We start from the raw sequence: 26376 nt of genomic DNA, 5'->3' as shown, positions 1-26376 counted from the left end.
TTCATCAGAAAATGGATGTTGTTGATGAAGAGTGAGCTCTATACTAAATAGAATAAAATCCAGTATGATAGAGGATATGAGCGGGTTGTTTTTATTTTGTTAAGTTATATATTCCTATTTGAGAAAAGAGTTTCATTTTTTATCAATAATTCTAACAAAGATGAAAATCAGTTATTAAGACTGGGATAAAACTTAGAGAAAAGAATTTGAAGAGCGAAAAGAGTTCAAAAAGAGAACGTGAAATTTTTATGACGAATTTAATTTGCGAATGTTGATGCATTCACTAGATCACTTGGAAGAATGGCGAGCACGCATCCGATTTAGACAAAACTATGCACATCACATCCCAACCCTGAATTATATATGTTCGATTTACACTCGAAGTTATGGGCCGGTTTCCGAGCTCGGGATTTAGCTAAGTTCTAGACTTTAAGCAGCTGGAGTCAGAAAATTGGCTTTCCGAAGCGGGGCTTAATGTCGCAGTTTTTATGATAATCTTTATTTTCTAATTCCCATAATAGCTGAAACTTTACACTATATTTTCTCTTTACTTAATTTTGTGTTCATTTTTCTAGATTTTTGAAATTCAATTTAAACGTGGACTGTGACTATGCCCCGTTTCGGAAAGCCAATTTTCTGACTCCAGCTGTTCAAAGTCTAGAGCTTAGCTAAATCTAGAGCTCGGAAACCGGCCCTATATGTTCTAGTGGCAGCTAGTAAATTGGCTGAAGAACCTTGCATCTAGAGCCCTTATTACAAAGAAGTCAACGACCTCATACGGGGACATTACGAGTGTCCGAACCCCTTCTCACAGGGACAATAGACGGATTCTCAAAAGCCGCTACTAGCGTACAGGGCTAGTAAACGCTACCATTGTCCCTGTAAGCCTGGTGATTTACAAATATTATTGATAAGTGTGTTGAAGCATGTTTGTACTGACTTGATACTCTTCAGGAGTGGTGACATAGTCGCTGTAGGTGTTGCAGAGGCCGGCAATGATGACGTGCTCCTCGGAGGGCAGATCTATGGTTTGCTGCAAGGCACTGCGCAGCCGTCGGCCGGCCATTGTCGTGAATTCGCCCGGCACGCACGCGATCGCGAACTGCCCTACGAACGCCAGCTGCGTCGACACCACCGACGGCTGCCACTCGAATGGAAAGTTCATCTGAAACAAGTAAAGCCAGTTACACACACACATCGAATTTTTGCCGACCTCATGAAATCTACCAGATTTATTCGTACATTTTTTATTCATTTATACAATAAGTAGCCTACATTATCAAAATGATAGGGAGAGGAAAAATAAGGTAACCTAGTGGTATTCCTCTCCCAAATTTAGATAACACATAGTCCGAAATAGGTTAAGTCTTGTAGTTCTTCAATTCACAAAATTTTCAGTCCTCAAGTATTTTAACAAAGTAGATTTTTGAATTAAGATCAAACTGAGCTTATCAAACATATGAACACATCTAATGTTTGCCAAAAGTTATGTTTATGTGATAGATAATGTTTGTTAAGTTATGTTTAATCCAATATAATTTATAAGGACGGCAAAAATCGTATGTCTTTAACCTGATTTAGTCTAACTAGACTTTGACCTGAGACTTCTACTGAAACCTGTACTACAAGTAACTGGAAAAACGGGAGACCTTGTATTCCAGAGTTCCACCAGGAGTTCCATCCACAATATTATTTTGTTTTGAGGAAATGAAGTACGGTAGGTATTGAAGAGAGGATGGTTGACTGGGCCATTAGCATTTTCGTTTTCTGTTCTAGTGGGGATAATTTTATTTGGTTATTTTAAAAACTGTGTTTTTTTTTTAAAACTATTTTGTGCTAATAAAATGCAATTTAGTGGAAACTAAAAACTATTATTCATGTATTCCATTGATATGGAATGCAGTCAAAACAACAGTGTTAGCATAACTTTTGATCGCACATTCAATACCGTATAAGAATAAGGCTCAACTCACACTTACGTGACTCAAGTCGAGAAGAGACTCGACTCTAGTCGAGAGCATGTGTTTTCAAATGGTGACAGTCGCGGAAACTAGAATCGACTGGTCTCGGTCTGAGTGTCACCGTTTGAAAACACATGCTCTCGACTAGAGTCGAGTCTCTTCTCGACCTGGGTCGCTTAAGTGTGAGTTGAGCCTTACACTTTTTCTCTTTTCTAATGGGAGGCATCTGAAACGGAAAGATAAACATTTGTGAGAAATACCATAAATGGAAGAACAGGGGTATTTCTATTTTGCAATAAAATAAATAATAATTAACATTACAACATTTTCCAAACTTCCTTTTCTCCTTCAAACGATAGTGTTTTGAGAAAATTGAGTTGGTATTTAAGAAGTGATTGTGTTAGTGATTGACTGAACATTCAGCATAGTTTTCACTGTTGTAACCTAAAGGAGAAAATTCTATTAGTATGTAGTACGAGTGTATTGGAAAGAGCTGAGATTACTTAATGGATGTGCACTCAGTTCTCCTGTTATGACCTCCAAAATCACTTCCGGTGTTTCAGAAAACACATGAACAGTAGGTCCATTCATCCGTCTCTCTATCATTCCTCCCATCACTCATGAACAATAATTGAAAGTGCCTTAGACATGTGAGAATAATCATTGGCAAGAACAATCCTGATTTTTAAATAATACTCTTCACGAAACAAAAGTTATAATGTTATAATTAATCCTTGAGTGCTGTCACGAAAACACATGGAAAATAAATAATTGGAAGAGGAAAAAAAAGTTGGCTACTGTCTGTCTAAGCAAAAGTAAAACTTTCATCACTCTTTGGACATTGGTAGAGATAAGCTATTCAGGGAGATAATGTTAATGCCTTGTAGATAGATTCGGCAGATTCAGGTCAGCAATAAGGTAAGCTTCTCATTGCGTAGTCATGCGGAAAAGAGCTAACTCTCACTCCTTACCGCAAATCCGAAAAGTTCTCTCACGTTTTCCAGAGAAAATAAACTGCTTCCAAGAATTTTCCATCCAAATTAGAAAACTGCTTAAATTACGACCCGCGGCGGCTAATGAACACATGAATAATACTCGATCTGAAACGTCAAACTTCAACAAGCGGAGAGCACCAGAAACACTCAATTTGAAAAGCATGAACATAGAAATAATCCTCAACTAATTGGAATGAGGAAAAATTCAAATTTCAACCAAACCCATTGACATGAGAGTGGCATAATTCATGCTTCAGTCTGGAACACGTGAATACTTTCCAATTTAAAAAATGCAATTCGGAGAATCTGCTAAATAAATCCTGAAGCTAACTTCAGGAATCGTTGAAACCTTCTGTAGCGTCAAATCTGTCCAATAATGATGATTATTTATTGTTCATATAAAAACCCATAGTAGGCTAGATCACTAAGGGTTTCAAGAATCATGCAATTGAAAAACGGAATTAAGATTTATTTTCACAGTAAATCACTAAATTTCAATCAATCAATCATTCACTTATTTAATGATATAGAATGATAATATTATTAAAATATGAATGAGGAAAATCAAGCTAGCTTGTACTATTCCTTTTTCAAATTTCAATAGTATAATGAAGTCGAAAAAGTAATGTGTGTATCACGCACTTCTCATTTGTGGTCCGAGAAAACTCCTTGAGAATAACTGACGAGTGATTACAATATTGAATTTAGTAATGTTGTTAGAAACCCGAAAAACACTTGAAAGCTTGATGATTTCAATAATAATGAATTAAAGAGAATATTATGAGCCTAAATTTTACAAAATCCTGTGAAAACTGCTCCTATAGAAAGAACATAGGGAAAGAGTGAGCTACCACATAATAAGTATCATGTAAAATAATATCGATAGAAGAAGTTGCCAAAGTCACGTTTTTCGGAAAAAATGTCAGAATATACACGTCAATCGTATTTTACATTTTTCAAATCGATTACACTGGCTAGAGAAATATCTTGGTATGTCAGAATCATATTTTTTCAATTTTTAAATATGATAAAATATCTATATATTTTTTAATAATATTAATAATAATTAACATTACAACATTTTCCAAACTTCCTTTTCTCCTTCAAACGATAGTGTTTTGAGAAAATTGAGTTGGTATTTAAGAAGTGATTGTGTTAGTGATTGACTGAACATTCAGCATAGTTTTCACTGTTGTAACCTAAAGGAGAAAATTCTATTAGTATGTAGTACGAGTGTATTGGAAAGAGCTGAGATTACTTAATGGATGTGCACTCAGTTCTCCTGTTATGACCTCCAAAATCACTTCCGGTGTTTCGGAAACCACATGAACAGTAGGTCCATTCATCCGTCTCTCTATCATTCCTCCCATTACTCATGAACAATAATTAAAAGTGCCTTTGACATGTGAGAATAATCATTGGCAAGAACAATCTTGATTTTTAAATAATATTCTTCACGAAACAAAAGTTAGAATGTTATAATTTAATCCTTGAGTGCTGTCACGAAAACACATGGAAAATAAATAATTGGAAGAGGAAAAATAGTTAGCTACTGTCTGTCTAAGCAAAAGTAAAACTTTCATCACTCTTTGGACATTGGTAGAGATAAGCTATTCAGGGAGATAATGTTAATGCCTTGTAGATAGATTCGGCAGATTCAGGTCAGCAATAAGGTAAGCTTCTCATTGCGTAGTCATGCGGAAAAGAGCTAACTCTCACTTCTTACCGCAAATCCGAAAAGTTCTCTCAAGTTTTCCAGAGAAAATAAACTTTTTCCCAGAATTTTCCATCCAAATTAGAAAACTGCTTAAATTACGACCCGCGGCGGCTAATGAACACATGAATAATACTCGATCTGAAACGTCAAACTTCAACAAGCGGAGAGCACCAGAAACACTCAATTTGAAAAGCATGAACATAGAAATAATCCTCAACTAATTGGAATGAGGAAAAATTCAAATTTCAACCAAACCCATTGACATGAGAGTTTCATCGAGTGGCATAATTCATGCTTCAGTCTGGAACACGTGAATACTTTCCAATTTAAAAAATGCAATTCGGAGAATCTGCTAAATAAATCCTGAAGCTAACTTCAGGAATCGTTGAAACCTTCTGTAGCGTCAAATCTGTCCAATAATGATGATTATTTATTGTTCATATAAAAACCCATAGTAGGCTAGATCACTAAGGGTTTCAAGAATCATGCAATTGAAAAACGGAATTAAGATTTATTTTCACAGTAAATCACTAAATTTCAATCAATCAATCATTCACTTATTTAATGATATAGAATGATAATATTATTAAAATATGAATGAGGAAAATCAAGCTAGCTTGTACTATTCCTTTTTCAAATTTCAATAGTATAATGAAGTCGAAAAAGTAATGTGTGTATCACGCACTTCTCATTTGTGGTCCGAGAAAACTCCTTGAGAATAACTGACGAGTGATTACAATATTGAATTTAGTAATGTTGTTAGAAACCCGAAAAACACTTGAAAGCTTGATGATTTCAATAATAATGAATTAAAGAGAATATTATGAGCCTAAATTTTACAAAATCCTGTGAAAACTGCTCCTATAGAAAGAACATAGGGAAAGAGTGAGCTACCACATAATAAGTATCATGTAAAATAATATCGATAGAAGAAGTTGCCAAAGTCACGTTTTTCGGAAAAAATGTCAGAATATACACGTCAATCGTATTTTACATTTTTCAAATCGATTACACTGGCTAGAGAAATATCTTGGTATGTCAGAATCATATTTTTTCAATTTTTAAATATGATAAAATATCTATATATTTTTTAATAATATTAATTCAATTATATAATATTAATATATTTTTTTTGAACTGACCTCTCCAGTAGCCAATAGAATCGGTTTTGGACTCTGGCACTGCACTTGTTTGGCACTTGGTCCAGTGATGAAGTTGCGAACCGCATTCCAGAGAGCGTTAGTAGTTCTAGTGGCCTGTTTGAATGAGAAGGAGCCCGGTCCGTCGATGGTGCCCGCCGCAAAGCTGTACCCCATCGCTGGCAGGCAACCCTCCACCTGTTCAGTCGAATTCACAACAAATTGTTGTGGTAGAAAGTGAACGAAATATAAAAGATATGATGCTAAGTGATAAATTATAACTATTATAATAAAAACACTTCGCTTACATGGGCTACTTTTATATTTTTTCATTGTTTTTATTAACTATTATAATTTATGAATCAAGAATCAAAATTATTAACATGTTATTTACTATTCGCATCTTCTAAACGAGGGGTGTTCAAAAATTTCGTGGGCAATGCACATTTGATTTTTCTATTTTCTTGCGTAGACACATGTCCTGAGCATTTGTTTCAAGTTTCACGTGAATAGCATGTTTAGTTTATTTTTGACAGTTACAAAGGTCAGACGTATTTTGTTGTGCTCTACGATTTTTCTTCTATCAAAAATAATGGATCAAATAATTTGCATCAAACTTTGTGTAAAAATGGAATACAGTGCACCAAAACACTTGAAATGTTGACAGTGGCATACGGTGAGTCTACTCTTAGTGAAAAAAGACGTTCATAAGTGGTACAAGTTCTTCCAAGAAGGCCGAGAAGATGCCAATGACGAGCCCAGCTCTGGACTCCCCAGCACTACAACAACAGATGGAAACGTTAAAATGGTGAACAAATTCGTTTTGGAAAATCATCGAATCACTGTCAGAGAAGTTGCAGAAGATGGTTGGCCTGTGCCATGATTTTTTTTTGATATTTTGGGCATGAAACGTTTGTCAGCGAAGTTTATTGTTCCAAAATTGCTCAATTTCAGCTTCAACCAAAAGAACCATCGCATGACAAACCCTCAAGAGCTTTTGGATGATGTCAACGATGACCCAGATTTGCTCAAAAGGGTATAACAGGTGACGAAAAATGGGTATACGGTTATGACGTTGAAACTAGGGCTCAATCATCCTAGTGGAAGCACACTGAATCACTAAGGCAAAAATCGCCGAGCACACCGAAATATGTCTGACCTTTGTAAGCGTCAAAGATAAACTAAGCATGCTATTCACTTGAAACTTTAAAAATATGATCAGGAAATGTTTACCAACGCAAAAAAATCTGGTGTGGTGCACTCACACAACTTTCCTTGCTCATTGAACTATAAGCCTCATTATCAAACGAGAATAATTTAGGGGAATAACATAATGACGATTGACGGCAACATATTTGCAACTACGATCAGACTACTGCTTATGTGTATATACAATTGTTTTCAGAGTACTTTTTCCTTTATGTAAATTGTGAAATTCGATGATTTTTTTGAAATTCGTCAAAACAGCTGTTCTAAAGATGAAATATCTTGACTATGACTGTGTTCTTTTTATAAACTGCTCTACCTACCGTCTCCACGGTATATGGAAGAAGGAAAAGTAAAAGCCGTGTACCTACCTATCTCATGCACGAGAAGGAGGTTACAAAGTCCATTTCTCAAGGATTGGGTGGACCCCTTATTAGTACCCCAGGAAAAAGACTCATGTCAGTTGATAGAGCTAATAAATAACTATATAGGGTATGGATTTGAAAAAAATCGTTAGAGCCGTTTTTGAGAAAATCGTGAAAAACATGGTTTTTTAGTCATTATCCGCCATTTTTCTCAAGAATATTAAGGAGCTCCTGCAATTTTCTCAGAAATGAGACTCATGTCAGTTGATAGGGCTTATAAATAGCTATCCATGGTAGAAATTTGAAGAAAATCGTTGAAGCCGTTTTCGAGAAAACCGTGAAAAACATGGTTTTTTAGTCATTTTCCGCCATTTTTCTAAAGAATATTACGGAGCTCCTGAAATTTTCCCTGACATGAGACTTATGCCAGTTGATAGGGCTTATGAATAGCTATCCTTGATATAAATTTGAAGGAAATCGTTAGAGCCATTTTCGAGAAAAACGTGAAAAACATGGTTTTTTAGTAATTATCCGCCATTTTTTCCGCCATCTTGAATTGAATTTTATTGAATTTCTTATTGTCGGGTCCTCATGGTATAAGGACCTTAAGTTTGAAATTTCAAGTCGATCGGTTAATTAGGAATGGAGTTATCGTGTTCACAGACATACACACACACATATACACACACACACACATACACACACACAAACACACATACACACACACAGAAAAAGCCAATACCCAAAAATCATGTTTTTGGACTCAGGGGACCTTGAAACGTATAGAAAACTTGAAATTGGGGTACCTTAATTTTTTTTGGAAAGCAATACTTTCCTTACCTATGGTAATAGGGCAAGGAAAGTAATAATTTTTTTGTGGAAAGCAATACTTTCCTTACCTATGGTAATAGGGCAAGGAAAGTAAAAATAAGAAAATTGGAAATCAAATTTGCGATGCCAGCAAAAATCAAAAAGCCACCTTACTTTTTGAACACACCTTGTATATTTGCCAGATGTATCTGATACACTTGAAGTACCCAGTGATAAATAAAAATTTATTTTGAAATAATAAAATCATAGAATTTCTTGAATATTATCACATAATTATCAGTGCTAAACGTTATGATATTGAATTATTATGGAAAAATAGACCTATTCAAATCATTATACTGTAATATTATATCATAAGATTTTTTTTTCTAAAACTTTTCACTACGAAAAAGTCACTTGGTGATTTTCACAAGTGAAAAGTATTCATTACCAAGCAGACAAGTGAAAGGTTCACGAGGTTGAGTGGTAAAGAGGACTCAAAAGTCCTAACTCCGCCCAGTAAAGATTCTTTTTCATTTCAATTCATTCATTTAAAGAGCGTCTACTAATGAAATATTAAATTCAAATCAGCTGATAGGAAAGTACAGCAGTTACCATTCGCTCCAGGCCATTACTAGGATCCACATAGGTGGTTGACATTTTTGATAAGTCAGCAAATTGGTGTATGACTCTGATCCGGCCACGGACTTCCTCTCTCTCACCGTTCCAAACATCCTGATAAAAACATAAAGAACTCTAAATTATAACCGAATTTTATATTCTAGGATCTAGATTGATCTCACCTCTAATAAAAAAAAGTGAATTTGTATGGCTTTTGTTGGTGGGGAGTCCCTTGCAGGAAGGTCACACCGCCTGAATATATAATTTAAGCCATTAATGGACCTTAAGACTGTCATACTTCAGCCGGGACCAACAGTTTAATGTGCCCATCCGATAACACGGGAGTGATCTGGTTAAAAAACTTTTGGTAATGAGAGGGTTTGAACCCGGGATCTCTATGCTGCTACGCAAGCACTCTATCCACTAGGCCTCTAATAACTGTTGTCATTACACAGCAAAACAGTGAATAACTTATAAGAAAATATTTTGGCTTCAAGGTCTAATGGGTCCAAGTCTATTTTTAAACTTGGACAGAGCAACAGGTAGTTGAAAAGGGTCAGCTATTGTTCCTAGGTATATGAATGCCCATTGTTGGTGGCTAGTATGAAAGTTGGACCCAAAGGTAATTTGTCATCTAAAGAGAGCACGATTTGGAGTAATGTGGAGTACTAGGCTACACATGCATGTTGGCAAGTGGTCCTATGGATTTAGGAGGACTATGATAATAGTTGTTTCTAGTGTTATTACAAAGGCCCCCTTATCTATTTTTACTAGATAATTTAGCATTATCTATTGATAATGTAGCAGAGCTATCCACAACAACTTCAGGTGACAATGCTTGTTTCTAAGAAATAGGTAATAATATGATATTAACAAAGAACAAGAAAATAATACCTGTAATACCTTTGGAATAGTGAGGCTCAATTTAAACTAGCTCAAGAAACTAGCGTAATTGGGGAAAACGAGCCTTAATCACATCATTAAGCTATCAAAATTCATATTAGGCTTATCTCATTTACCATTTTGATGCATTCCAGCTACTACATGAGTAAAAATACAGCAAAAGTAAAATCACTTTGTCCAGGGGTGCCCAGCCCCCCCAAGGCCAATGGCGCATGCCCCCCCCCAATTCAAGTGTAATGCCCCTCCCAATCCATGTGACCCCCCCCCCCAAAGTACCCCAACTCCCAACTCTTTAGTTTTTAACATTAGTCAGTGTATGACAATAAAATTCACATCTTAAGGTGCTTACAGATATACGCGCCGCGAACATGAGCAATTCACTTTTAATCAGCTGATGCCAAGCTTTTTACAACTGTATTTTACCGTTTCTGTAAAAATACAGATATAATCAGCTGATTGAAAGTGAATTGCTCATGTTCGCGGCGCGTATATCTGTACGCACCTCTACATTCTAATCTTCCAAAGGACATTATTTACCTTTGGTCTTGTGAGGAATTCTTTCTGTTTTCATAATATTGTAAAAATATATACCATAGTTTCTTATCTCTTTAAAATAGAAATAAAGTATTTTTTTTTACATTATTTTTGAGACTATCAGTGCACCCGTTCTTGTTCGGGAGGACTAGAAAGAACTTCATTACAACAGGAAAAACTACAAGACACATATTTTAATAGGATATTGAAAGATAAGTAAGGGAGGCTTTGCTTTTTAAATGTTAAGGTTACTTATAAAAAGTTGAATAATAATATCATTGATAATTCTTTATTGCAAAAGAATATTGCATAGCAATCTTGGTAAACATTCATACAAATTTGGAACGATTTTATTCATACAATATATAATGTCGGCAAGTTTAGGTATTCTAAATCCTATACTATTAAACGAGCAATTTCTGTTTAGATGTTTTGATGTTTAAATTTTTAGATGTTTATATGTTTGTATTTCACCGGATCTCGAAAACGGCTCTAACGATTCTCACGAAATTCAGAACATAGTAGGTTTATAATATGAACATTCGATTACACCAGGTCTCATCCCTGGGGAAACTCGCTGAAGGACATTAAAAGAATTTATTCATCCTTGGAAAAACAGCTGATAATTTCGGCGTCTGTTGATGATGGAAGTGAGTGAACGAGTGCATGTGTGTGGGACTGAGACAAAATTATGACTCAGCTGTTTAACTTTTGTACATAATTCAATCAGGTACTTAGTGACAGTTGTACAAAAACCGGTTAAATTTTAATCCTGATTAATTCCAGTAGAACCAATCGGATAAGCTATCTTTTTGAGATTGTCTCCTGTAATTTGGTTCACGTGACATGAATCAGGATTAAAATTTAACATGCTTTTGTGAGAGAAATTTTTGCATTCCTCTGCGAATTAATCTCAATCCACTGTGATTAGATAGAACCTTTCTGTATGAACTATGAATATTTATTAAAATTTCTTCTTTCGTAATAATTTTTATATACTTTTGTAGGTACTCTAGAGCGGAGCTCGGTGCCCCGATATTTATCATGAATTGGAATAGGTTGTCACTGATGTTGTGTTGTTGGTAGTATTTACTTTTTAACATTACAGGAGTGAAAACACAAGTCGAACAGAATGTATCTTTAAATGGTTTGGTTTTTGGGATAAAGATATCATCTGAACAAGTACATTTTGTAAATTCTATCTATTAATACCAAATATCGGGGCACCGAGCTTTGCTCGTTATTTATTCATTGATAAACAGATTTATTTCATTGATAATCATTTCTTTAAAATGATTGGGGAAGTACTAACAGACACAGCCCAAAATTGTTACTTACCCGAATTTTGATTTATTCACTACGAAAAATATATTTCGTCTGTGATTTATTCACAGACGAAATCATCATCTGTTTTTCCAAGGATGAATTATCCTCTTCATGTCCTTCAGAGAGTTTTCTCAGGGATGAGGCCTAGTGCAATCGAATTTTGATATCATAAACCTACTATATTCCGAATTTCGTGAAAATCGTTAGAGCCGTTTCCGAGATCCGTTGAACATAAATAACCAGATAGCCAGATAACCAGATATAGAAATAGAAAAATATAAACAGATATACATAAATTGCTCGCTATTATAATAGGATAACAACTTATAGTCCAGTCAAATGGTCGTTTTTCAGGAAACAGCCCCGAAATAATTTTTTTCGATGGTTCTATATATATTTTGGGGCGCTGAATTCTAATCTGAAATTTGCTGACACACCAGAAGGCGACTTCACCCCAAAATTTTCGATTTTTTCAAGTTTTCCATTTAATCTCGAGAACCTTGAATTTTTCGAGAAAAAGCATTCTCTATATAATATTAAAGATAATAAATTTCCAATGAATTGAGTGGTTGCGCAGGACTACTTTTTGGATTTTATATCTGAAGTGTTCCACAAGATACGCAACTTTGAATGTTCGAGAAATTTGTGATATTTTTCCCATTCTCACAGTCTCGCATATGCAACGTTGCGTATCTTGTGGAACACTTCAGATGCAAAATCCAAAAAGTGGTCGAGGTTGTGATGAATTTTCTCCTCTTTTCACTCCCATGAAATATACTTCTGTTTTCAATACCGTTCAAAAGTTACAGCCAATTGAATGATGATCTTTATTTTCTCATTTTTCTTGCGATTTTACTGTTAATTAAGAGTCTCTAAAATGAGTACAATGCATGATAGAAACTTGCGATTGGTCTTAAATGAGAGAAAATTTCATGCTCTATAAGCTGAGTTACCCTAAATTGATCTTGCATCACTGTTTATATCGAAAAACTGTCGAGACTGTGAAAATGAGAAAAATATCGCATATTTCTTGCAACAGCAAGGAAACTCAAACACAGGACCATTAAAAATTAAAATGAAGCAAAGGAAATCAGAATAATAGTGGATGATGAAGTTATAATTTATTTTTGTCAAAGATTCACCTTCAAACTCATAGGCTTAAAATTACTAAAATTCCTGCATACAAAATATTATCAATTGTGCTTAATATGCTTTATATTGAGTTACACTTAGCAAAATATAACATTGTAAAGGTGGGAAAAATTAACTACATTAGGATATCTCTATTTAATACCTTGATTTTTTAATCATAATTCAAAATGTTGACATAAAATATACAAAAAATCATGCCCCCCCCCAAAAATGTTGATGGCGCAAATTGCGCCATGCCCCCCCCCCTTGTGGGCACCCCTGACTTTGTCCAGGGAATTATTTGGCTTAGAATCAAGTTGGTGAGAAGTATGAGACGTTCAACTACCTACTAACCTACCTACAATTCATTTGACGAGAAGATATAGTAAAAGCATTGAGAAATCATACTCTCTAGAGCTCTATCTGTCTATGGTAAAAGAAAACGATTATGGTAATCGTTCCTATGGTAAAAGTAAAAGATTATGTGTGTGCCGTAGACAGATAGATCTGTAGAGAGTATGATTTCTTAATGCTTTTACTTTATTCTCGTCAAATGAACTGTACTAGGTACTGAAACTCAAGATTTGATTCGAAATAAGAATTTTGTGGTGTAATGGAAGTTTAAAGTGATTTTATAGCAGTTTTATACCGGCCAGTACGGGGTTGAATAATACGAGCGGTACGGACCTCTCATGGGTCCACAAAATATCTACTCCGAAACGTGCTCTCTATAGTCATCAGCAACAGGGAAGGCTCAAAATCGAGAAAATGGTCATACTCTCCAACTGATATAGAACAACAGAAAAAGGATGAAGGAAGAGATATTGCCACCTTTATAAACAATAGGACAACCCTTTCCGATCCCATCAACCGGTTGCATTTTCTACCTTCAGGTAGTTGGACCCACCAGAGATCTCAAAGCCAAAATTTCATTTCGCGAGAGTTTCTCAAAGAGAGAAAGAGTCATAGTAGTACAGTATTTCAGTAGACTAAATGATAAAAGGAAGTGGAGAGGAGTTCTTTCAGTATTTCAATATCTCAAAGAAACTATATAAGTACGAGCAGCAAGGTCAGGTCGATGTTTAGTATTTAGTGTAGGTCGCAATCGCAATCGACCTCCATATAACACAAACACATTGTGAAGTATAAGAGTAAACTGAATGGTTAACTCGATTTCCATTAGCACGATGTCTTTCAAAGTTTTTGTCATTAACATCTGATTAGTGGCATCAATCGAAACCAAAATCTACACGACACACTCGTTCTGCTCGTTCATGCATAGTAAATTGAGAAGAAGAGTCCCCAATTCAAGCAAAATTCAAATGAATTATTTATTCATTTATCACATAGTGTACTGTGTACAAATACTTATGTCACAACTACAAATTTGGGGAGTCCGATCTCACTAGGCATCAAACCTGCATCCTTGTAGAAACCAATCTGAAAAACAATACTTTTATAAAAGTTTCTCTTGTTCTTTAACTAGACCACCTTTTCCGAATAAGCTTAGATTATTACAAGGAAATTGCAGTATAAAAATCAAATTGACTTAAATTCAATGACAAAGAATAATTACCGTATCTACACAATATACTGTATCACAATGCATGCAAAGCAATGACCCACATCACTACAGAAAATAATAAACAATGACATTAAACTTTACTATTACGTTTAATAAACAGTTACAAATAAACGTAATTGGATTGAGTTGATTGTAAGTAGGCTATTAATTCTTCAAACGTTCACGTGCCTAGAACGAATGCCCCTCATTATAATAATTCATTTTCTAATTAATTACTTGTTTTTATAGTTAATAGGAACTAATCAATAAATAACCAAAAACGATCATGGTTGATTTGAACAAAAGCTATCCAGGAATGTCTATTCAAGTAAAAAATGTGATTGTATTTTTTTGTGACACATGAGTCCGTGAAACAGAAGAATATCTTCGTATAAACCCATAATATATAATATCAGCCATCCTAATCAGAAATAAGTAACCAAACACTGATGAGAAAACAGCTTATTATTTTCTGAGTCCATAAAGGTCAATGTAGATTCAAAATTATGTAATGGATCTCTTCCGCTGTGACATTGCAGCTTTTTATAAGAGCTTTTCATTCACATCAGCGGCAGAATATACTCATCCACCTAATCTACTTAAAAGCTATGAAATTCTGCCCATGAGTTATTATGTGGACGCTTATAAAGCGAATAATGGAAGGATCTCTTTTGTACCTATCTTCCTCTCTCTCCACTCGGAGCACAGGATGTGTGTGTCTATGTGTGTTTTCTATTGAAGTGTTCTTATGAAACCCATCCTATTGGAAGGCAAACATAATGGACGGTATAGATAAGGGATGAGCTCCTTTCATAAAAGTTGAATTGGTTCGATGTAGGTACAAGAGAGAGTCTTTGGATAGAGATTTTACAATGGTTGAACAATTTTCTTAAATAAATCTTTAAGCTACGAGTATATAGTCATTTCTATTTGTGTGAAAAATGCATGATCTTGAGGGAGTGGGGCAGTACCTTTTGTAATCCCATTGACAAAACAATTTCAAAGTCAATCTATCCATTGATAGTTGGGGATTTTTTAATCTCATCTATGTTTGTTTCAAATTCAATTAATATGTCTACCCTAGTTCAAGCATGATCGTTTGAACAAGGTGGTATCAGACATGTCGCCTATTGATATAGAGGCTGCTCAACAATATTTATTTATTTATTATACATGTCATAGGCCATTCAGAATAGCCTTGACACTTGCCTTACATGAAATTCATAAAATAATCACAGACACAATTACATTATAATCATATACAACGAAATTCATAATAAAGATAAGAAAAACATCAATTAAGGATTCTTCAGCCTTCAAAAAGGTTGTTATGACTATAGAGGCTCTCCAACAACCAACCATTCCTTCACCCTAGTCCTGAACAGTCCAGTGACTGAGAATCCCTTATATTTTCTGGTAAAGCGTTGAATTTTTCCCCAATATTTTTGAGATTCAGCTCATAGAAATTCGTCCTATGCTGTTCAGTGCGAATTTCATTTCTGCGCCTTGTATTATGCTAATAGGATCAATGATATTGATGAACAGGTAGTATGCCGAATTTGTTGAGAAGCTTTTACAATCGGAAAAAGTACTGAAACAGGCACTTCGTACTTTTGTGTTCCGGACGCTATTTTCCAACAAATAATCAAGAAAATGATACAAAAATAATATATAGATTACATGAATCGTTAAGCTTATTTCACACCACCGTCAGCAACTGGTTTACGTATATTCACTGTTCAGATGTTAGATGTTACTATCGTCATAGTGACATAGAAAAACTATTCTAGAATCACTTCACTTATATGGGCTACTTTTGCTCAAATTAATTGACCGAGCGAAGTGAGTATTCAAGTCGACGGTTTGGCATTTCTCTTAATGTTTAAATGTTTAAATGTTTATATGTTGCACATTTACGGCGAAACGCGGTAATAGATTTTCATGAAATTTGACAGGTGTGTTCCTTTTTTGATTTCGCGTCGACGTATATAAAAGGTTTTTGGAAATCTTGCATTTCAAGGATAATATAAAAGGAAAAAAAGCCTCCTTCATACGCCAATATTAGAGTAAGACTATAGTCTTATCAGACTATAGAGTAAATCAGACTATAGAATTATTCATCATAAATCATCTGACAAGTGATTACACAGATGTGTGGAGAAGCCAGTCTATTGCTGCATTTCCATAAGGTATATAGTTTCAATCAGGTACTTTTGGATGAGAATACACTGCGTGAGGTCTACTGTTCACAGAACTACTAGTAATAACAATATAAGAACTTGTAGTACCCTTTGTTGAAAACTTTAAAATATTTTAATGACTAATTTCGACCAAAGGCCTTTTTCAAGTTGAAGTTGATTTTAACTTAAAGTTGATTTTAACATAAAAATGGCCGAAAATGGTCTAAACTAGTCGTTGAAATATTTTAAAGTTTTAAATAAAGGGTACTAATAAGTCAAGTTAAAGTTGATTTCAACTTTAAATGACCTATGCAACTCAACGATGTTTTGAATGCAATAATCCAGAACGCAGTATGTTTGCAACATTGAAATGTACAATGAAAATGTATGATGACATTGTACAATGTTCGATATGACGTATTCAATCTGTGCAGGATCGCTTACTTGCCTAGTGGGCTATGTGACGTTCAAAGTCATCTGTTACGGAGGGGAGTGAAATGAACTCAAAACTAATTACATTTCGTGGAAGGCAAAATAGCATGAATGCAGAGTGGGCTGAGTTCCAGCGATTTTGGAATAAATGTGACGAAACCAATGGACACTATCAAGCAATTTATCCATGTCATCTCAATGCACGTGAAAGGATTCATGATGGAAATAGAACAATTTAGAATTCTCGAAATCAATGTGAAATCAAAGCCTCAAATGGGGTTTCCAGTGGATGCTATACTAATCAAATTAGTAGGATTAGTTGGCACTCGGAAAGTCAATCAATATCCAATCGAAGCCTACATAGCTAACTTGATGAACTATCGTTTCCGAAACGTATACCGTGATTGGTATACGTATGGCCAGTTGATCCATTTGATGTTTAATAAAGCGTAAATGATAGACATTTGCGAGTTTAGCCTACTACACAGCGCAATTCACCCTATGTGGACGCATTTTCAAAGTTACCTCCTTAGGTCAATATAGCATCATCTTGGAATGCCATTTACAAAAGTAGATATGGTATGACTATTATTATGAGATAATCAGGCTTGTAACACCAGATCAATTTGTACGATGCATCGTGAAGAATTCACGGAGGTCTCTTGATCAGGGTAGATTTATTTCAAATACTGAATTTGATATCTTTACAGATGATTTTAAAAGAGTGACTGGGCATTTTAAGATGAATCGTTGAGAAAACATACGCATATTCTCGTTCACATTGATATTATTCAACAAAATTAAGCTGAGAGTATCAGCTTATTATTTCTCTCCCAATATTGATATGATTTTTGAATTCTTGATCAACTTAACAAACGAATCTCAATTCCATGACTTAGCCAACAGTCTATGGCCCGGTTGAGCAAAAGCCACTTAAATTTCAATCATGATCAATTTCACGAGTACAGTATCAATCAGAGAAGGCGTTTTCGAAAAGACGGCTTCTCATATTGGTCCTCGAGAATTTAATCACGGTTGAAATTTAAGGGTTTTGTGCAACCGGCATTATGAATGAGATTAGTGGGATGATCACGAATCCTAACCACTCATAAATAAATTATTGTTACTATTCTGCAAAGCCCCACACTACTCTTTGATTCAAGTCTAGATTTGATCCACAGGTTGATTCATGAAAAATTGTATCAAATTCTGGGGAATGGATGGATTTGAAGTACCTAGGATACTGGTTTTAAAAAAGGTTTCTGAGAGTGAATGAGGTATTACATCATACATTTCATCAGTGGGTCTTTTTCGAATAAAATAAGTACTGGATTACATTTAACTTGGGTTTAATCTTTAATCTCTCGAATAGGATGACGAAGAAGAAGTATGACACCTGGAATCTGGACAGGCGTATACACAGTCTCAAAGAGAAGCATCTTCAAAGGCAGCAACGATATACACGGACTGTATACAGAGCCTCAAAGAAAAACTTCTTCAAAACTAGCAAAGATATAAAGGGACTGTATACAAAGTACTAAAGAAAAACATCTTCTAAGGCTGCAAAGATAATCGGATTGTGGACACGAGTGTTGTTCGGATTATTCAACTCACCCAGGCCGTATTGAAGATTCGCTTAGCGATGAGCTTGGTGCTTTCGAACATGTCCTGACCTGGGCCGGTCGCCACACAGGCGTCGCCTGGCGTCGGACACGAGCTGCTCACTCCGTCGCACGGCTCCCCCGACAGCGAGCAGCTCGGTCCCCTCACGTTCGGGGAGACATCCCCCAGGTTGCTGGACGCGAACCCAGCCACGAAGTCACCCTGAAATAATAACAGTTCAGATTGTTTGAACGGAATTCAAATGAGGAGCTATGTTTTGAACAATGTTAAAGGAAGACTTGAAGGAATCGATTTTTGCTACTACTAGAAAATGTTTCACCAGGTATCTACCTATTATTTCCCAATTGCCGGTCAATTTATTATATTTTTCTCCTAGATTAATAATACCAGGTATTTGAATGTACAACCTGTCACCATCCCAAGAAATTCTGACCTAAGAAATCCTTCTTAGTCAGTGCCTGTCGTGCATGGAATACACTTCCTGTTTCTATCAGGTCTATCGAGAGCCGAGCGAGCTTCAACCTGACTTTAAAAAAACATATTTTGGAACAAATGACTGAAACTGTTCGGCCCTAGAACGATCACATGACAACCATCCCTCACCCATTCCACCAATATAAACCTTTAAACCATGTTATAGAACGAATTGTATATATATATATTATATAAACTCATGTTATTTCAATTATCCACTGCATACTGCTGTATATTACTGAAATTTGATAGCCCTGATCTACTTTCAGCCTACTTCATTTTATTAATCAATTATTTGATCTTATCTACCTATATAATTATTTTACTTTATCAATTTTCTGTTTTTTTTTCTCTTCAATATTCATATTGATAAAAACTTTTACAATATTTCCATTAATAAATAAATCCTTAGTTTAAATAACGAAATTAACGTTTTGGTAGAGAGTTAGTGGGGAGGATATTTTTAATATTCTTCCCAAAGAATGGACATTGATATGTCCAAAGCTCCGCCAATTTATGTAGATGCATAACAATATGATTATTATCTATAGTTATTATATTACAAATTGCTTTTTCATATCATATACAGTTCAATAGTTATTTTCTTAGTCTATATTATGTAAATTCATCTATAACTTTGCTGTATTGTAAGCTATTGTATATAAGTGTATAAGCCAGTATATATTGTAATCTACATAAATAAAGTACTCAATCAATCAATACTCAATCAATCCCACCTAAAAGAATTAGCAGGAAGGAAATTCAGAATTCTATTGAGGAGGGAGCTGCTGTACAATAGTGCAAATTCGATGGAGGAGATGAATGAATATTACAAACCTCAAGTTCAAGAGGATAGTACAGATTTTCTTGTTGTATAGATTTGATAAATCCATATACCCCTTTTGTAGGAGGTCAGTGGATGGAATGAAATAAAAGCTCTCTTTGTTGCCAAGGAGGCAAAATATGCAGTCATTTTATATTCTATTAAAACCTGGAAGAATGCCACTTTGAACTTAAAACTAGAGACTTACTGGAAAAAGAGATGTAGGAAGACCGAGGAAGAGATGAGTATCGAAACAGGTCAATTAATAAACCTAATCCTTCAAGTGAAGACGATAATGATAATGATAATGAAGATGATGATCTTTGTTGCCTCGATTCTTGTTAAGAAGCTTTCATTGATTTTTGATAGGGGTTCAGTTTAATTAATCATGCATTTGATAGCAATTGAGTAGCCGCAATCTAACTCCCCCTCCCATAATTGGAAAAGTTAGAAATTTACTAGAATCACATATTGATTTGACAACAGTAATAATAAATTGAGAGCCGAAATCCTTTAAATGCCATTCATGAGTCAAAAAATCGGTACCGGGTGGTTCAGAACCCACCTGAAGCTGTTGGTCGCCTCATGATTCTTCATCATCTGTCTCATTAGCCTACCCACGCATAAGCCTAGAGCTCACTCACAGCAAATAAAAAAAACTTCGAACTTTATAGAATAGGTAGATCTACTAGTTAAGCTAGATTAACTACATTAGATCTACTAATATACAAACGATTTCTAGATAAGTTGCCAAGAAACTGAATATTACTTTCCGACGAAGAAGCGTTTATGACTAAGGGGTCTGAATCAATGTTTCATATGAATTTTTTTTCCAAGTATTAAAAATAGTTATTTGTGCAACTAGTGCGCAAAGTGACAGTTTGCTGCACCGAAAGAAACGTCTACGCACGATCCGTAGGCGAGGAACTTTGCTCACGTATTTCACATTACATTTTTCCTACAGTTACCATTGAGTATGAAAAGTGGTTGATTATGGGTAAAATGATGGCTGAAATCCATCAAATGTTAGTCTGTATAATTTTGTTATTAATAACAACTTTAATTTATTTTAAACTTGATAATTCAATTGAAAATTAATAGTCTAATCGATAATTTATTTAAATAAAAAATTAAATTAATCCAATTAGTTAGAAAATTTGAATAATTTTGAGTAAATCTTAATTTCTAAATAATTTTTCAACCAATCAATTAATGAATGAAAAAATATTATTTGAAATAATGAATAATTAATAATATTCAAAATGTATCATTTAATGAGTTCTCATTTTTATTTATTTGAAAATCAGAAAAAATATAGATAGAAAAACTTCGCATTCAATATACACGCCAACAATGTTAACAGCTGATTGGGATGGCTGCAAGATAATACGCAAAGTATTAAGAGTTCGCAAAGTAATACTTTGCGCACTAGAGCGGAAAGTGATTCTTTGCGGCCTGCAATCAGTTCAGAAATGGTCACTTTCTAAGTTACCTGTAGAAAAAGGTATTTTTCTTACTATGTTCTCAGAACTATACGACTTGTGTTTGGGTAATGAGGTAAAGTAAATTATGACATAAATAAATTGAAGGCGGATTTGAATCGATTATAGTAAATGTGTAATTTATATAATTGATTCAATTACCTGAGAGACGATTGAAACTACATAGGAATCTGAAATAATGATAGACCAATATTTGGCTCAAATTGAGATTTACGGATATGCGTAGGTGCCCGAAACAGTATAGTTTTGACTCGTCAATTGCATCATAAGAGAAAAGCAATTTTCTAGATTCCAGACTCCAAAGGATAGGCTGAACTGTATACTGTACTTGATTTTTGTTAGCAGTGGTCACTAATGAAACTCAGTATAATTATTGTAGAATTTCATCATTGAAAATTGAATCCCCATAGTTCACACTTGGTTCTCTTCAACTATGAAATACCAAATCCCTTTCATATTTCTTACGAAAAAGTGAAACGTTATCAACAAACACACTAAATTGTTTGCGGATTTTGTTGATTCAAATGATGAGAGCCTCGATAGGTCTATAGAAGAGAGCACTTTGACCAATTAAAAATATACTGAATTGAATGTGCTCCCAGTCTCCTGGCCACGGCTGTATAACATTTCTCTCCTCGCACCCACAATATTATCACCTGAGGGACTTCAATGGCCATCATGCGGCTAATTGCTTATTAAATAAACACCCACCGGTTATTTGGATGGTTGCTTGGCAACAAATAAAGCTCTCAACTTGTAGGTATTGATATTGTGTAACAATGCTTTTATCTTGATTTATTTTGTGATTCATTTTCAAATTTTATAACATAACAATAATTCAAATCATTACGATCCATGTTCATTAAAGCATAACTGAGCATGATATATAAGCGACTTCAACATCATAAAGCTAAGTTCTCTTGGCATTATCCCAATTCCTTTAAGCCGATTATTCAGGTTCAGAAAATCACAATATCAATGATCTTCAGTCTCCTGAGTATTGTCATAGAGGAAAAATAGCGTAAGTAGATATCCCATGGTATAGAGCGTTTATGTTGCAACTTTTACTGTTATCTCAAGCCGATTACTGAAGATTATTATCAATTTTTACTGTTTTGGCCGGGAGAGAGTGTATGAACGGCACAATGTGAGAGACTACCAGCGTCACATAGCTTCACAGTAAAGAAATACGTGGACTATCGGCTTGAGATGACAGTAGAAGTTGCGACATAAACGCCCTATACCATGGGATATCTACTTACGCTATTTTTCCTCTATGGTATTGTCTTTGCATCCTTTGCAAGAACTAATTACTAGGCATGATCAGATAAATTTATTCAATTTATATTAAACTACTTTTAGTTATAGGTGGCCAAATTACATGCATTTGTGATTTATGCGAAGAAAATTGCTGGTTTCATTATTTTTATTAAAAAAGTTTGTCAACTGGATCTTAATTGGAATATGATCTCTAAATAGAGCGGATGTGATAAAGTGATAAGTGACGCGATCGAAACAGATTGAAAAAGCTATGGTCGTCATTTGTCAGGCAAATTTAACAGATTCTCAAACAAATATTTACACCTATAAGGGCACTTTTTACATGTTGCATAGGTTACACATCTCTAAATAAGAATAGAGAAAATTTAGAAAAGTAAATGACAAAAAAGGAAGGATTTGGATAGAAGCAATGAAATTCCGTATCCCTCTCCTGAATTGAGAATTGGAATCTGGACACAATCGAAAATTGACCTATGCAAATGACCGTTATTGATTGAATAACTCAGTTGAAAATGCACTTTTTACACTTTTTTTTTTGGAAAATTTTGTTAGAAGTATTTAGTGAGGACATAATTTCAGAGTAATATTGAAGGAAAAATAAAATTATAATTTCGAAAGCATTACTCTTGCGATATAAACAACATTATTATTTATGTTGATATATATAATATGAAATACTTATTACTCTCATTTTATTTCGGTATTTTTCTTCATGAGTGGTCTTCAAAAAGAAGCCAATATAATTCGAACTTTCTTCGTCCACCATCACTGGCTAGTCAGTCACAGAGTGGCAGTTCGATTTGGGAGTTGATAATAATGTGCGAATCTGTCCTTGACAACGTAGCCTATTGTGCGTCAGTGTGAAAGTTGATGGCATGCGAAAGCTCTCCCAGTGCTCGTAAAATGCGAGAATGATTCGAAAGATGGCGTTACGAATTTATCTGTTGGGAGGCAGGCAAGCTGAAACGGATGCTCGTTGAGAGCCGGAGCTTTCTTTTGCAGTCGCACAGGATCAATTCATTTTTCACAATGAAAAGTGGAAAATCGTGTTATCACTTCTGCTTCTTCGGCGTGAGCAACGTGATACAGTCGATAGGCGGCAGCTGGTGCCAACATGCTACTACTGTATTAATCATATCATGTAAACTAATTTGGAGGCTGAGGCCAATGCACACATGTTGTGCATGTGTGCATGGGTTTGTTGGCATTGTCTGATTGGGGGGGGGGGATAGGAACAATGAAATAATTCAGTATGCCTCTTCAATTAAAAACGAAATCTGGGCAAGATCGAAAATCGACGTAGAACAAAATTTTGACTTTATGAAATATCTGTTGAAAATCCCAAGTAATGTGGAATTGTATAATTCAGTTAAAAATACACATTTTTATTCAAATTTATTCAGCTATTAACAGCATATTCTAGGTGAAAGCATTGGTTAATCCAGTGGTGATTCTATTTATTTGAATATTCATGACTGGGATAATCTGTATTGATCCCATTGTTTGAACCACAGTCTTAATGTTTCTCAATCTCAATTTAATTAAATTGTGATTTGTTTCCCTCCAACATTACATTACAATTTTCCCCAATATATTTAAAAAATCTACGATTCTTGTGAAGAGTGTTCGGATTTTAAATCTGCAATAGGTGATTATTGGGGTTCCACTAGAATGAATCAATACAAAATACACTAAAAGATAACAATATCTACTTCGTCCCTCTAAAACATTCAAGTTCATTTATTCTATTATTGTGGATCCATTAAAGAATAGCGTAGCATCTCAAGAGAAACGCTAGTAAGAATTATTACTTCACGTAAATTATAAGAAATTGTTTATTGCATCAACTGGATGGAGTTTATTCGAGTCCTCATCTTAATTTTCATTAGTTCAAGTTCCAATTTTTCATCAACAAATTATCATAAATATATTACAGGCATCTGCTAAAAAACACTGCATGGTTTAGCGGAATGCTTTTGATTCTAACGATTGTCAGCTTCAGACGAGATATGATGCTTTACCTTTCCAGGCAGGGAATCCGGGTTCATATTCTTCTCGAACAGTAATGCTGCAAAGCCCATGTTGTCACTGGAGACAAGTCGATTCGTGTTGTTCATACTGACTGGATGAACGGCAAACCAAGAAATGGCACCCATTGGTTTTCCTGAAGAGTCTTCGAACTGAAGCTGGATCAACGTTTTGTCAACATCGTGTTTGTATCTGAAAATATATGGGATGGATAAAGGTTGATGAATTATTTTAAAGAACTGAGACTACGATATGCATGTACAGTGTTAATAATCTATACTATAATGAAGGAAAGAACTGGATTATACATGTACAGGATATATTTATTTATTCATCACATTGTGTACAAATACTTAACATGAGAAAAGGCACAACAGGCTCATGCCCAAAACTATAGGAAATAAATTATGTTTGACGCATCATCACTTCTGAACTACTGGACTGATTAACTTGGAATTTTGCATATAGATTCTTAATTAGCCGAGTATGATTATAGGCGTATTTTCAATTCTTCAAGATTTCATTACGACAGTTTTCAGTTCAACAAGTTTCAAAATAGACCCTTGCGGAGTACGGGTTTCCTGCTAGTTGGAAATAAATACAAATGAAGTTGTGTGAAATTGTGTAGAGGCTATGGATGGACAAAATAAGAAAGAAAGAGGGAATATAAGAGGTAGTCAAAGTAGATATAAATTTGATAGCTTATCCCTACAAATAGTATCGCTAATGCGAATAGCAAATAGGAGAGGAAAAGAATGGGGAAGAAGTGTTTTTTTATGAAATCATCACTATTTCTATGTGAATATCTGAGAAGAATAGAGTGTAGGACAATCCGTTTGCAACTTTCAAACTATACAAAAGAGCATGAATAGGATGATGAAGTGGTATTCTCTTTTATATCACTACAGTATCTGGAATGATAACTACACTCGAACAGCAATAAAAGTATCAAGGTTCCCCTTTTCCCTACTTTCTTTGACAAAGTCTTATGAAGTTTGTAGAAACTTTCAAGCTTTGCAGGTTCTCAACATCTTCAGGCTGTAGGATAGACAAAAGCTCGGATAATATAGCAATCTATACTGTTATATACTTGTATTATGTGAGTGATATGTTGAGTGTGGGTGGCCGAAGCCGAACTGAACGACAAACTTTGGTAATTTTCCCCTGAGACTGATCACAATAAAGCGTTGTTTGAGAAGTTATTATGTATTCATGAGGGATTGTGTCCTGCTAGTACAGATGACATTCACTGATAAAAAGTCACAGTGATATATTATCGAAGCAATCTTGAGCCTACTCTACTCCCACGCTTCGATCCGTATTCCCTCGGATATTATTGCAGAAATCTATAGCAGTCATGATATTGTTCAAAAAGGAACAAAATCAAATCACCGAAGCAAAATTGAAATAACTTCGATATTCAGAGCAAAATAGAAAATGAACGACAGTTTTTAGAAGTTTTTTCGAGGTCTCTCTTCAATGATAGAATATTCGAGGGCAACTTTGAATGGAAGCGAAAGAAATGATGAAGTGAACGTTATCACTATTCTCATACTGATCTCAAAATGAAACTGGGAAATACGGTACCGCTTACAGACTCAGTTGAAGATATCATACTTTTCTGTAATGGAAACTGCAATATTGGCTCCCCACAATATTGAAACTGTACGAGGAATTCATCCACCGCCATCAAATACGTTTTGCATTATTTCCGAGAGAATTACATATTTTTCTGAATAATGGGAATGATCATGATAATAA

General features: G+C 34.8%; 1 protein-coding gene across 4 annotated transcripts in view; it reads right to left on the bottom strand.

Annotated features, from left to right (window-relative positions):
- The window catches only part of LOC111052815 (neutral ceramidase), a 92663-nt gene that overhangs the window by 32731 nt on the left and 33556 nt on the right, over positions 1 to 26376 (bottom strand). For all 4 annotated transcript variants that reach the window (XM_022339603.2, XM_039432256.1, XM_039432251.1 and 1 more), the window contains 5 exons: positions 24609 to 24807; positions 18499 to 18708; positions 8809 to 8928; positions 5816 to 6010; positions 941 to 1165 (listed from right to left, as the gene is read on the bottom strand). In XM_022339603.2, coding sequence (XP_022195295.2) covers positions 941 to 1165; positions 5816 to 6010; positions 8809 to 8928; positions 18499 to 18708; positions 24609 to 24807 — 949 coding nt within the window. The remainder of the gene's footprint in view (positions 1 to 940; positions 1166 to 5815; positions 6011 to 8808; positions 8929 to 18498; positions 18709 to 24608; positions 24808 to 26376) is intronic.

The sequence above is a fragment of the Nilaparvata lugens genome, chromosome 1 (genome assembly GCF_014356525.2).
Source record: "Nilaparvata lugens isolate BPH chromosome 1, ASM1435652v1, whole genome shotgun sequence".
Taxonomy (NCBI): domain Eukaryota; kingdom Metazoa; phylum Arthropoda; class Insecta; order Hemiptera; family Delphacidae; genus Nilaparvata; species Nilaparvata lugens.
Note: the sequence above shows the minus strand (reverse complement) of the source record. Positions and strands in the feature narration are given on the sequence as shown.